The 12953-nt window shown below is 37.7% G+C and overlaps 1 protein-coding gene across 1 annotated transcript in view; it reads right to left on the reverse strand.

Annotated features, from left to right (window-relative positions):
• AATF (apoptosis antagonizing transcription factor) overlaps positions 1–12953 on the reverse strand; it is a 96432-nt gene that overhangs the window by 54114 nt on the left and 29365 nt on the right. Inside the window, exons 5-8 of the mRNA XM_037491863.2 lie at positions 5719–5833; positions 4375–4576; positions 3704–3868; positions 2302–2385 (exon numbers count right to left, since the gene is read on the reverse strand). Of these exons, the coding sequence (XP_037347760.1) occupies positions 2302–2385; positions 3704–3868; positions 4375–4576; positions 5719–5833 (566 nt within the window). The remainder of the gene's footprint in view (positions 1–2301; positions 2386–3703; positions 3869–4374; positions 4577–5718; positions 5834–12953) is intronic.

Genomic DNA, 12953 nt, shown 5'->3' on the forward strand with positions numbered 1-12953 from the left:
CCTTATCACTGAATTGGCTTCAGCTCCAATCTCTGGCAAATCCCACTCAACAGAAGAAATTAACCAGGTCAGCAGAACAGGTGCTACGTTGTGTCTGTCAAGGGCCTGGCATCACCACAATTACTTGCACACAATGAAGCAGTAATCTTTACAGATCATCTCTCCCAAGAAGCATATTGGGGAGGGGAGGAAAACTGAAGGGAGGCGGGGTAAAGTGGGAAGAAAAGGAGGAATAGGAGGCAAAGAGAAAAGGCAAGAAAAGAAAATGAATGTGCAGCTGCCTTGCAGCTCAGCAGATGTCGGGATGTGATGTACGAGGCTAGGATAAGCTGTCGTAGCCTGCTGCCAAAGAGTGGTAAGTGATTAAAGCCTGCACAGTTCTAAGCACCATATTTAGAATCTGCGGGGTTTCAAGACTTGCACCCATTCCTTGCTGTGCTGCCAGATGTTGGCAACTGGTCCAGTTCCTACTGACTGTGCACTGATGGCAGCAGTTGGTACAGCAGCAAAGCAATCTGGAATGCTTCCGGAGATGCTGTACATTAACAAGTGTCACCCATCATTCACCTTTACAGAAGCCTGAAACAACTCCAATTTGCTGCCACTTCCCTCTTGGGAAACAGCCAAGATAAAGTTGCGCCTGGCAGCCCCATTTGTTTCACTCAGGTGTTTCAGCTGCCTTGCTGACCTCTATTAGTTTAAGTTTTAATTTAGATTAACCCCAGCACCCCAATTAACCAGCAAGGGGAAAAGCTAAGATGTGACTAGTCATAACTCTGAAATCAGAATTTATCGAAGTTAAAATTATTAATTGGGAGGAAGGGCCAATCGAGTAATGCGATTTCTTTTTAAACAGACCTTCAGGCAAAAAAGAAAGAAAAGAAAAAAAAGAATCTTCCAGACTGAGGACTGTCAGTGGAAGCAACTCCTCTAGCAATTTCAGTTTATTTTATTAAGCCTACTTAATGTATGATGCACTTTCCATCAAACAATGTACACTTCAGTTAATGAGGAATGGAACATTTTTGATTGTCTCCCATGATCTCATACAGTTACACAGCATTAATATCCCATATCAGGTACATCCTTAAGACACCCCAGAACAAAATAGAGTTCCATACTCTCCTGACAAATGGATATAATAAGAGAAGGAAAGGAAAAAAGAATCAGGACCTCTGACTAGGAAAACCTGAGGCCATACCAATCCTCTTTCTTATACCTTCTCATCATTAATTTAGAATTCATTTATGGCAATAATTTTATTGAACATTATAGAGTGACTAGAAAGACTAACAGAAAGTATTTTTTCTCTTTTTAAAGTAAAACCAAGGACATCCCCAACAGACAAACACTTGTTCCACCAGCTTCACAGCTTGATTTTCCTCAGTTTCCTCCTTCATATCTCCTATATATAGTATAGCCATCACAACTCAACTTTCAAAAAGCAGTTGCAAATTCCCTGGCAAAAGTTAACACGCTAAAAATTCAGCAGAGAAAAAAAATTATCTTGATAAGCAATGGTTTAAGAAAACTGGGGTACCACTGATGAACAATAGCTTCGATTTTCCACAGTGAGAAACGGTAGTGCCTAAAGCACATTTCATTAAGAAGTATGATTTATCAGGAGGGTCAGGATAACAGGAAATTATTTTAATTCTTTAGAGTAGCCCAAATGTTCAGTCTACCTCAACAGTCACTAGCATCATTAAAAAAGAGCATCATGCCAGCAGATAAAATGCCAGAGACAGAAATGAAGGACATTTGTGAAGAGACTGAGAACTGCACGATATTCCAACATCTACCAATTGTTTCTGTCTTCAAAGCACTACACTATTATTATAATCAACAGTAGAAGACAATGTCAGCACATACTTAACTGATGTGAATAGGCACAGAAAACAATGGAGAGACTTAGTAAGTAATAGAATCAAAAAAGTGCAATTCAAGAACCCCAGGGTCCCAGCCCTTTAGCTCAATATGCTGATGTAATAGAGACAGGGTAAGAAGCCAAATAACTAACAAATGAGCCTCCACTGACATTATTAAAAAATGGTAGAAAAAGAATAAACCACTCACGGCACAGAAGTTGAAATTGTTTTACAGATAATTTACACTTTGTGACAACTAAAGAAGTACTTACAGCAGTTTTCATTTCAATAGGAAAAACATAAGACCGAAGAACAACAGCACTATACAGTAGGTCAATTCTGAACACAACAATTCTAACTCCCTGACTCTACCCTCCCTCTAAATCAGGGAAGCCTGATTTGTAACAAAAGAAGAGTGTAAAAAAAATCTTACCTGGTGGTAAAAGTCATCATCATCAAAGATTTCTTCATCCAAGTCCTTCAGGTGAGCATTGGCAGGGGCTACAGGAAGGACTTCCTACAGCAATGATAAAAAAGGCAGCATGAATTCCAGGGAGGTTATCAAAAAACCGTAGCTACTATAAGTGATGTGTATAATTGTGAAAGCACTGTTTGCTTTAAGACATAAAGAACTCTTAAAATCAAAGAACAAAAACAGTCCAATTAAAATATGGGCAAAAATATTAATAGGCACTTGACAGAAAAAGCATTACAGTCAGTAATCATATGAAAATGTTTAATTTCATTCTAATTAAATACATGCAAATTAAAATGAGAAAATACCATTTTCACCTCTAAAGCCAGCAACATTCAATATTGGAAAACATAGGTGGTGTGATTGGAAAGTAATATATTCTTTTCTGGAGGCAATTTGACAACACCTCTATCAGGATTTCAAAAGTGTATTCTCTTCAACATTTCCACTCCAAGAAACCTATCCATGTCTCACAAATATAGAAATCTAAATGCTCAGGAATGTTTCCTACAGCATTGTTTCTAAAACTGAAGATATCATAAACACCCACTGTTTGAATAAATTATAGTACCCATTCATGCAAGGGAATACTCTGTAGTCACTAGGAAAACTGAGGTGGATCTCTGTAACGATATGGAAGAGTACATAGGACATATTAGATTTAAAAAGTGGTTAAGATTTTATATATTTACAGCATTCTTGTATTTACACATGTATATCATTAGTGGAAAAAAAAGGACAACCATATTTTATATATGTATTTGTGTTACGAGCACATATATGTTTAGAGGTTCTCATGTAAATAGGAAAAAACCTGAAAGCTTGCTACAGCTGTGAACATTGATAAAATCTGAGTAGTGAATTTTCTGATTAGAGAGAATTTTACTTTCCATGTTAAATTCTTATGAACTTAAAAAAAGTATTAAATATATATTTCTTCTATAAATAAATTTCCTTTAAACAAAATGATTTGCTTATTCTAATTCTGGATCCTTTTCTGGAGAATCTAAATGTCTAACATAAAGCTAAAGCAGACATTCACTTCAATACTACTATATCTAAAGAAGCAGTCTTAAAACTGAATTTTAAAAATGAGATTAAGAATGCTTCTATTACCATACTCATATTAAACTCGAAATTAAAAGAAAACTACATATACAGGTTATTAATGGAACTCCACTAAAAAAACTTTCTCCTCCCACACAGTTTCCCAACGACCTAGCAAAGTAGTGCCTTTTTCATTTATTCCTTTCTTTCACTAACTTCTTATGCCAAGAGGAATACCTACAATCAAGTTTTTCAGTTAATTAGCCTGATATAAACTGCTCCCCATAATCACCCTGCATCACAGAGTTCTTACCGGCTGTCCTGGCAAACTCTCTGGCACAGGTTGTGCTGCCGGTTCAGCTTTGCCAAGAACTCGGTAGAGAGAGCGCTTGGTCTGTGTCCTTCGAAGTAATCTTTCTTTGTCCATCAGAATATGATCGATCTGAGTCAAGATAGAACGTTCAAAGGCACCAAAACCCTGCAACAACATTAACCAGTGTCAGATAATGCAGAAGTCTGTGCTGAAGGCAGCTGCACTGGTTTCTCTATCTCCTTGTGTCAGCAGAGAAATAGACAATCCTTTTCCAGGAGTGACTTTCTGTTAAAGGACAAGTTTGTGAATGGATGTACTTGTTCTCAGGGGAAAAAAAAAAAACAAGCCTTAAGCTGCTCATTTTACTTTCCTTTACCCAGAGACTGACTTGTCTTCCTTTAATAACATTTTAGAGAAACCATTTCTTTAAAGTATTTTGAATTTCCAACATTTGATCACTTATCAAGCCCCAACTGCTAGAACAAAATATTCTTTCTAAAAAAGTTAAAATTCCAAGCCTGAATGGTATAAACCCCAATAGTAGGAGTTAAGTTTTTCTATAGATATGATTGATTACCATTTTCTCATGACATCATCCCTATAAAAGCCGTAGTTCCAATTTCTTAAGCTGCTTCAGGTTGCAGGACAACCTATCGTGCATGCACACTTGCCTTCCCCAGTTTTCCGGAAGCCAGCTTAGTTTTATCGTGCCACTTCTGAAGTGTGCGGTTCCTGTAACCTGTGAAGTCTGCAAAGCGTTTTGCCATGAAGCCGGGGTAGTCCTCCATCTCCAGCTTCCTCTTGGTTGGGGCCCTTTTATGTTTCTTCTTTTCTTCTACTAGCTCTTCATCCCCACTGGAAATCTCCTCCTCACTAGAAAAGCAGTAAGAACATTACGTCTAAGGGAAATAAACTGTTGAAATAAAAAACCAGACTCACATGAAGTCAAGAGGATTCAGGCCTACCCTATTATGTCAGCATTTTAAATAACAGCAGAGATGTGAGGATGAGATTTTTGTTTGTCTGTTTGAAAAGAATGTTCATGAGGTCAATCAAATACTTAAGAAAGCTTTCAAATAAATATAAAAATCACTAGCTTCAAATATTCTTTAAAAGATAAGCAAGTTATAAAAATAAACGAGGCTGTAAAAACATTATTAAAAATGCCTAAGAACCAGGCCCATACTGTTACAAGAGGGTCTTTAAAAATAAAACACATAATCATACTTTTATGACTTAATCTCCAAATCAATACAGGAAATGTGTTTCCCTGTTACCAATTGTTCAGGAAAGCTGAATAATATTAGTCAAACCAAACGAAGAGAAGCTGACTATGAAAAAAACTCAAAGGAACAGGCAACAGAATCAGCACTGAAGTGCACATATGCACACGCTACGAGAAAGGGCTACAACCTCCACTACAGAGCAAGTTGCACTCACTGGATTACTGCCCCAGCAAATGCTCCTTTTCATCCTTCCAACTAATTCAGAAGAATGGAGCAAAGGATAAGCTCAAGGAAAAACAGCGAGCAGAAACCATGTGCTGCCGGCTCAAAGCGGGGAAACCTTCATCAAACATCATGATTTCAGAAAAGAAAAAGGCCTATTCTGTTGTTTTCCAAAAATTTCTCATCCTTCAAAATCACTGTCTCTCACTGAAAAGGAGATGGTGTGGCCAGCAATTGCAGGGTATGGGCACAAAGTGCTTCATAAACATCAATTAAGCATTAATATTAAACCGTGCATCTCCTAATTTCACTAGCTCTAAAAAGAAGAAAGCATGTCTTTTGCCTAAGCCCACGAAGAGAATCAGGCACAATTAAGTATAAAAATCCAAAACCTAATTCCCAATTTATGTGTCATTCTGGCCACCAGTAAAATATAAGAGACCCTTTCTATTTCACTGACATTAACTCTGATATCAGACTTGGCCTTCCTTTTTCATAAATGATGGGAAACTAATAAATTAGATTTAAAAAAAAAAAAGCAACTCCATAGTTCCATTCACTTCTTACCTTTCCACTTTAGGCTTTGTTCCATCTACAAGATATCTAGTGTCTGGATACTGGAAAAGCAACTCTTCCTGCAGATCTACCAATGATCTCAACAATGCTTTAAGTGCCTTGTGACCTAGGAATAAAGCACAGAGCAGGAACAATTATCTACAATTTTCCAAAGCAGATAATATAACTCCTAAGCAGTTCTGACTGGGAGGGCACAAGTCACACAGGGACTAAGAACTCTCCGAAACACAGAAATCCTGAAAAGAAAATAACAATGCCTACTTCACAGGGTGGTTGTGCAAAACAAGCAAGATAACATGCAATGTCCTTTAAAATGTGAGTTCTTAAATTTATTAAGTTTAACAAAACTCCTTCCCTGACTGTTATCATAATCAATTTATTTCCCCTTTAGTATTAGTTTCTTAGGTATTTTTCTACCGGTTACTAACCAACTTCCTGGATTGTCTATTAGTCAACTCTGGAAGCAATTTCTTCTCCTAAAGAGCATACTTTAGTCCTGGGGTGTCCACCACCACCTTCCTGAGCTCTTATTAGCCTCAAGTTTGAGCTATCTTCATTCAATTATTCATTCATTCAGTCAGTCAGTCAGTCAGTCAGTCTCTCAACACATACTCTTATGGAAAGTTCCTGTTCATGTATGAAGACCCAAGTTGGTGACTTGCTGTTTGTAGTACTGAATTGTATGTTAGCACATCAAGAATATGTTCTCACCTGGTTCTTCGCATAGCCAATAGGAGACACTTGTAAAAAAACTGGTCAGGTTAAGAACTTTCAAAATAAAATCTGATACTCTGAGAACTCAACTCTTTACCTTCTGTTTCAGTGTAATCCTACTAAAGGAGCTAACCAGACACCAATAATCACTAGTTATGTGTTGACAGCTCTCAGACATCTCTCCTATAATCAAACATTCACATTTCCAGCAATTTCAAGAAAATCTTCACTTGGCTGCACCATCACTCTTTTAAACATACCATGTCAGAAACAGCACTTTTTTTCTTCCTACCTAATACTTCTCCCTTGTCTGCTTTTCTCTTCTCTGTTTAATGCATTTTCATAGGAGATCACTGACATTTTGATGCCCTTATTCTATATATTTAATCTGTTGCTACATCCTGTAGTTTCCAGTCTTCTTATCACTATCATTGTATAGTCATCTACAGCCATGCTTCTGTTTCTCCTTCCCTCTCTTCCTCAAGTTACGGTGATCTTCTCATAAGCACACCTACTTTCATTTAACAATCCCTACAATCATTTTTATTTTACATTCCACAATAACTTCAGCCCATATGAACTTCAGTTTAAGTGAGTTTCATGAGTCATATTCTATCTTTTCTGCTTCCATGCTGCCAAGCATGAATAGCCTCCTCACTATTTTATGCCCTAACCGGTTTAATCAATGGGACACCAACACAGGAGTTAGACAGGTTCTCCACATAGATCTTACTACAACATTCCATTTCAACATAAGGCTAAGGGCTAACCCACCTGAGAAAGCTCCCTCAGATTGGTCAAAAGGAACTCAATGGCCCAATAACTACCCAGCATTCCTTTAAATAAACTGCATATGAGACTATATAAATAAAACTTCCTTGTTTAAAATAACTTAAGAGACACACTCACATCTTTTCCAAATTCTATATTCTAATACTTTTATAATTAGTCTGTGGGAGGATCTGTAATGTATAATTAACTGAAAAATCCAAAATGCCTTGTGTTCCAAGCCAATATTCTCAACCTGTTGCTCTGAATCTTTAAAAACAAAAAAACTATTCATTTAATAGTTTTCATTCACCACATGTTAACATAATTGTTTAGACGAAAGAATAACTATATTGGCATAAAAGAACTATACTGGTATAAAATAAATTTAGTGAAAAGAGTTGAAAAGGGCCTCCCTGGTGGCACAAGGGTTAAGACGCAACCTATGAAGCTACCCACAGCCACTGCAGCACGAGTTCGATTCCCGGCCAGCCAGGAAGCAACCCACATGGCATAGCAGACCTCTCCTGACTTGCCCGCTGCTCCCCTCTCAGTATACTTTGGTCAATCTGCAGGTTTTGTTCCCCACTCTGTCTCTAGTGAATCCGCTCAACCCCCACGCCTCTGGCCTGTACCCCAGTTCTTGTATGCATAAATAAATAAATCTTTAAAAAAAAAAGTTGAAAAAATAATAAAATTTTTAATTTAAAAGAATTTTTCTCCCAAATACGAAGATAAAAAACTCTCTTCCTGAAGAAGAAAAAGTGGCATAAAATTACTCTTTTACCTGTTAGCATTTGGGAAATGGATTAAATATAAACAAGGTGAAAAGCAGGCAAGAAGTAAAAAAAAAAAAAAAATGAAGATATAGCATTTTAATCGAGAATTATTCAGTCTACACTAAATGTGTAAGTAGACCAATGCAAAATTATATAAATATATGGAAAAATTTTAAAGGAATGAGGAAACCAAAGTACAGAAATGTAACTACAAATATTAGGTTCCCACAAATGACTGTAAAAAGTGCTGACAATGATAAACAGATATCCTAAGTGGCTATGGTTCTGAAAGTGTAATTGCAGCAAGAACCTTAACAGAAAAAGACACCTGGAAGCCCATGAAAACACCAGATATCTCATCTCATCCAAATTCTACCTAAGTAATAACCACTGCTTTCACCTTCTTTTCTAAAAATAGCTATATCTAGATATTGTTGGAAAACCAAAGGCAAAGATAACCATAAATCAATTTTGCATTTGCAAAGTAGTTTTCAAAATTCCCAGGACCAAACATTTAAAATATTAAGCTAATGGGCCTCCCCGGTGGCGCAGCGGTAGAGTGCTGGGTTGCGAAGCTGCCCGCGGCCTCTGCGGTGCCGGTTCAATCCCCGGCTGCTCCCCGGCCACCGGAGGAGGGTCCCACATGGCGCGCAGACCTCTCCTGCCGCCCGCTGCTCCCCTCAGCAGTGTACTTCGGTCCTTCTGCCTGCTCTGCTCCCCGCTCTGGCTCTGGTGAATTCTCTCACCCTCCCGCACTTCTGACTGTACCCAGTGCATGTATAAACAAAACAAACAAACAAGCAAACAAATAAATAAAGAAAAACATGCCTCTATTAAAAAAAAAAAAAATATTAAGCTAAGTGAAATAAGAGCTGCAAAGGGATAAAAATTGTATAATTACACTTATACAAGGTATGGAAATTAGTCCAATTCGTAGAAACAAAAATAGAATAGTGATGAACAGAAAAAAGGGAAAAATGGGGACTTACTGTTTAATGGATACAGAGGTTCAGTTTGGAAAGATAAAAAATTTTGGGGGTGGACCGTGGTGCTGGTTGCACAACAATGTGAATGTAAAGATACTGAACTGAAAAATGGTTAAAATGGTAAATTTTATCTCATGTACATTTTATGACAGTTAAAAAAAACTTAAGAAAATCCTAAAACCACAATAATAGTTTTACCAACCCAGTCCCTCTCTATACAGAAAAAAATCATCTATAATCCTTCAATCATGAGTCCAACCAAAAAGGACAGGAAGAAAACAGAATATTACTCAGTCTTAAAAATGCTACGTAGGGCCCTCCCCGGTGGCGCAGCGGTTGAGCGCTGGGTTGCGAGGCTGCCCGCAGCTTCTGCAGCCCCGGTTTGATCCCCGGCTACTTCCCGGCCACCAGAGGAGGGTCCCACATGGCGCACAGACCTCTCCTGCCGCCCGCTGCTCCCCTCAGCAGTGTACTTCGGTCCTTCTGCCTGCTCTGCTCCCCGCTCTGGCTCTGGTGAATTCTCTCACCCTCCCGCGCTTCTGACTGTGCCCAGTGCTTGTATAAATAAATAAATCTTTAAAAAAAAAATGCTACATGGATCAACCTTGAAGACATTATGCTAAATTACATAAGCAGTCAAAAAATATTAATTACTATGTCATTCCCCTCACATGAGAGTACTTAGAGTCAAGTTCATGGAGACAGAAAGTAGAATGGTGGTTGTCAGGGGCAGGAAGAGAGAAAAAAAAAGAAAATGTTTAATGGGTACAGAGTTTCAGATTTGCAAGATGAAAAGTTCTGAAGATTGGCTGCACAACGATGTGAATGTACTTAAAACTACTGAACTGTACACTTAGAAACAGTTAGGATGGTAAATTTTATCTTACGTATTTTTTGCACAATAAGAAATGACAAAGACTAGCTTGAAAAGCAAGCATATGACCTTTCCTTCCTCTAGGTTGGAGACACCATCTAAAATAGAAGTTAAGTACCATGTAGGGAAGAAGCACAAGCATTCTATAATGTTTATAGCTGCTTGCCCCCAACAAGCAAGTCATAATTTGACTGGAACATGTAGCATAACCAAGAATTGAGAAAACAGCCAAGAAAAGACTACTTTTAAGGGCCACTTTCAAGTAGCTATACAAGTCTTTTTATTTTGTTCAAGTCAGTTTAAAAAAATCCATTGCAGATATATTAGACAGCATATCAATCCAACAAGAAAGCAGAGAGCCAATATCAGTAAATCAAAGTGTGCCTTTCTGTTAATACTCTCTCATATGTTCTCATTTTATACACCCCTTCACCCAGTCAGAAAGTAGCCCTGAAGTATTTAAGCTCCATTCAGGGATAGCACCACCATGCATCAAAGTGTCAAGAGACCTACCAGAGATGAAATCTGCAGTTCTGGGCTTCTAACCATCTCCTCCCCACCCCACCACCCAAAAAAATGTTTATCAAAGTAAAGTCACCAAGTGGCCAACAGATGGACAATTTCCTGTAAAGCGATTTAGAAGACAGAAACCAATTTTCGTTTCTTTGCAGTATTAGGACCACATCTCCTAATAAGATTTTTACATAAAACCTGAAGAGTCAATCCTGAGCTGGATGTGGAGGGATTGCCTCAAAGCCAAAGTTGACTAGAAAGGAAAAAGACTCTCCTGACGGTTCAGAGAATTCAGCGGTGAATTCTTTCCAGGCAAAAAAACCCCTCTTTTTATCATTCATGCAGAGCTGGATACTATTTCTTCACCCCTATACATGACAAAGAGAATGGAATACAAATAAAAAAAGGAATCAACAGTTTCTAATCCTCTAATTTTCCTCCCAATTTCAGAATTAAAAGTTAAGAAAATCAGCAAAGGTATTCACATACTTTCTTCTCTCTCTCTTTTGGCATGTGGCCACAAAAACAAATGAAGACTGTCAAGGATATATATGTTTATTTTGTCCTACATGGTCCATTTCCAGAGGCCTTTCCCTTAAGGGGAGATTAAAAAGGACACATGCCTCACCACATTACCAAGATTCAACCTAAGCATCTGGACACCAGCTTTAGGAATGAATTTCCAAGTAGAAAATAAATGGAAAGAGCACTTTACTAAGGGTCAGGAGCCCTGTATTCTGACTGACACTATCACTAACTAGTCATGTTATATTGAGTGGGCCAATTTAATCTCTTTAAGTCTCAATTTTCTCATCTATGAAATGTAGATAATCCTTTGCCTGTTTCTTTCACAGAACTACAGTGAAAAATTATAAATGTTTTTCTCTATATTAAGGTATTTTGCAAATTTAAAAATGCTACAGAAAGTATATTACTATCAAAAAAATCATCTTTCACACGGTGAAAATCTTAAGCCTGCTTGTTCTGATCTCCGCTACTAGAATTAAACTAGTATTCACAGATTCCTATGTTAAGTATTCATTTACATGCTACTCATATGCAGGCATTCTATATATAAAATGTCACCAATCTAAAAGCCATTTTCACCTAACAGCTTTATTTTTTCCCCCTGATTCATCTAGGTTGTTCAACATAAACAAAATTGTAGGCAGAAAATAAGTTTGGACATGGGCACACAGAGTTCATTAATTAGATTATAAACCAGTAAGTAAAACTTCTGGCAAGGGGATAGAAGGAGAATAGGAAGACGGAATGCGTAATATAAAATAAAGCTTACCTTATTCATTTTTAAATATCTATACAGTTATTCCTTAACATAAATATGCAAACATACAATTATTTCTAGACAAGTATACATAAGCCCTCACAGTCCTATTACCTCAGATAAATACATTGAACTAGAATGTACAGATTACAAGAGCATTTTTTTCTCCTTCAAAAGTAACTCTAGAACTAGAGCTAAACTATAGGTCAAAATGACACACGATACATTGGCCTGAGAACAATACTTTTCATTCAAATCCACACAAGCCTGCCACTTGCACTAGTCATCCCCGGCAATTAATCCCCCAAGAAAGACGTTTGATTAAATCTTTTCAAGCAAATCCTTTGCTTTGCTTTTGTTAGTTCACTTCTTGTCAACATCTATTAAAATATGCCTTTAATTCTCCCACAATCTTAAAAAACACCGATTCCACTGTCTTCAACTTTAATCAACTGTATGGCCGGCATTTTTCATTTCATAATAATGTGCTGCTTGGAATTCAAGAGGCAGGCTCAGCATCAATCATCTGGTAAGAATTTTTCCACTGCAATAAATATGCAAATGAGGAGAGCCAGTCAGTCGTATTTCAGGCCCGACTTGCTAGTGTTTTAAAAAAGACACAAATTTATTAATTGCCGGTGGCCAGAGGAATCCTATTACTTTGGGCATTGATTACAAAGCTGTGTGAGTGATTATTGTGCAACTCGCGGGCTACCCAGGCATGAGGAAAAATTATTAAAGCAAGGCAGAGATTATCAACTCAGAATAACAATAAGCCTTAACATTTAGGTCCTAACTTCTTCAACAAAGAATTACGTGAAGGCTCCACTGTATCATAATTCCGAATTCTGTCACTATTACTGTTTGGGCTTGTTCTATATTCCCCAAGCAGAATGGCATTTCCAGTAAGAAAGCATACTGCAGGTTACAAATTCCTTAACATCAACCATATGGATGAGTTGCTATCATTTCCAATGTGTGTGCAATTGCATTTTGATATAAACATGCATGTATACACATATACAGGTGTGTGCACACACATATTCCCAGACTTAGCCAGCTGGATGTGCTATTATGAGGACTGTGTTTTAACTGGAAGCACATAAGGGGTCCTTCCCAGAGTACTGGTTGGTTCCGTGGACCAAAAGTAGAATTTTTTAATGGTGCACCAGGATAAATGGTCTTTATGTAACCACCAGGGTAACTTTTCAAAGCAGAGCATGGGGACTTATATTCCAAAATCATGACGGCTAAGCCAAAAGCAGACTAGGGTTTTCATACCTCGGAGGACACCAGAGTAGAAGGCA

The sequence above is a fragment of the Talpa occidentalis genome, unplaced genomic scaffold, assembly GCF_014898055.3.
Source record: "Talpa occidentalis isolate TD23 unplaced genomic scaffold, MPIMG_talOcc4v2.1 talOcc4.7, whole genome shotgun sequence".
Taxonomy (NCBI): domain Eukaryota; kingdom Metazoa; phylum Chordata; class Mammalia; order Eulipotyphla; family Talpidae; genus Talpa; species Talpa occidentalis.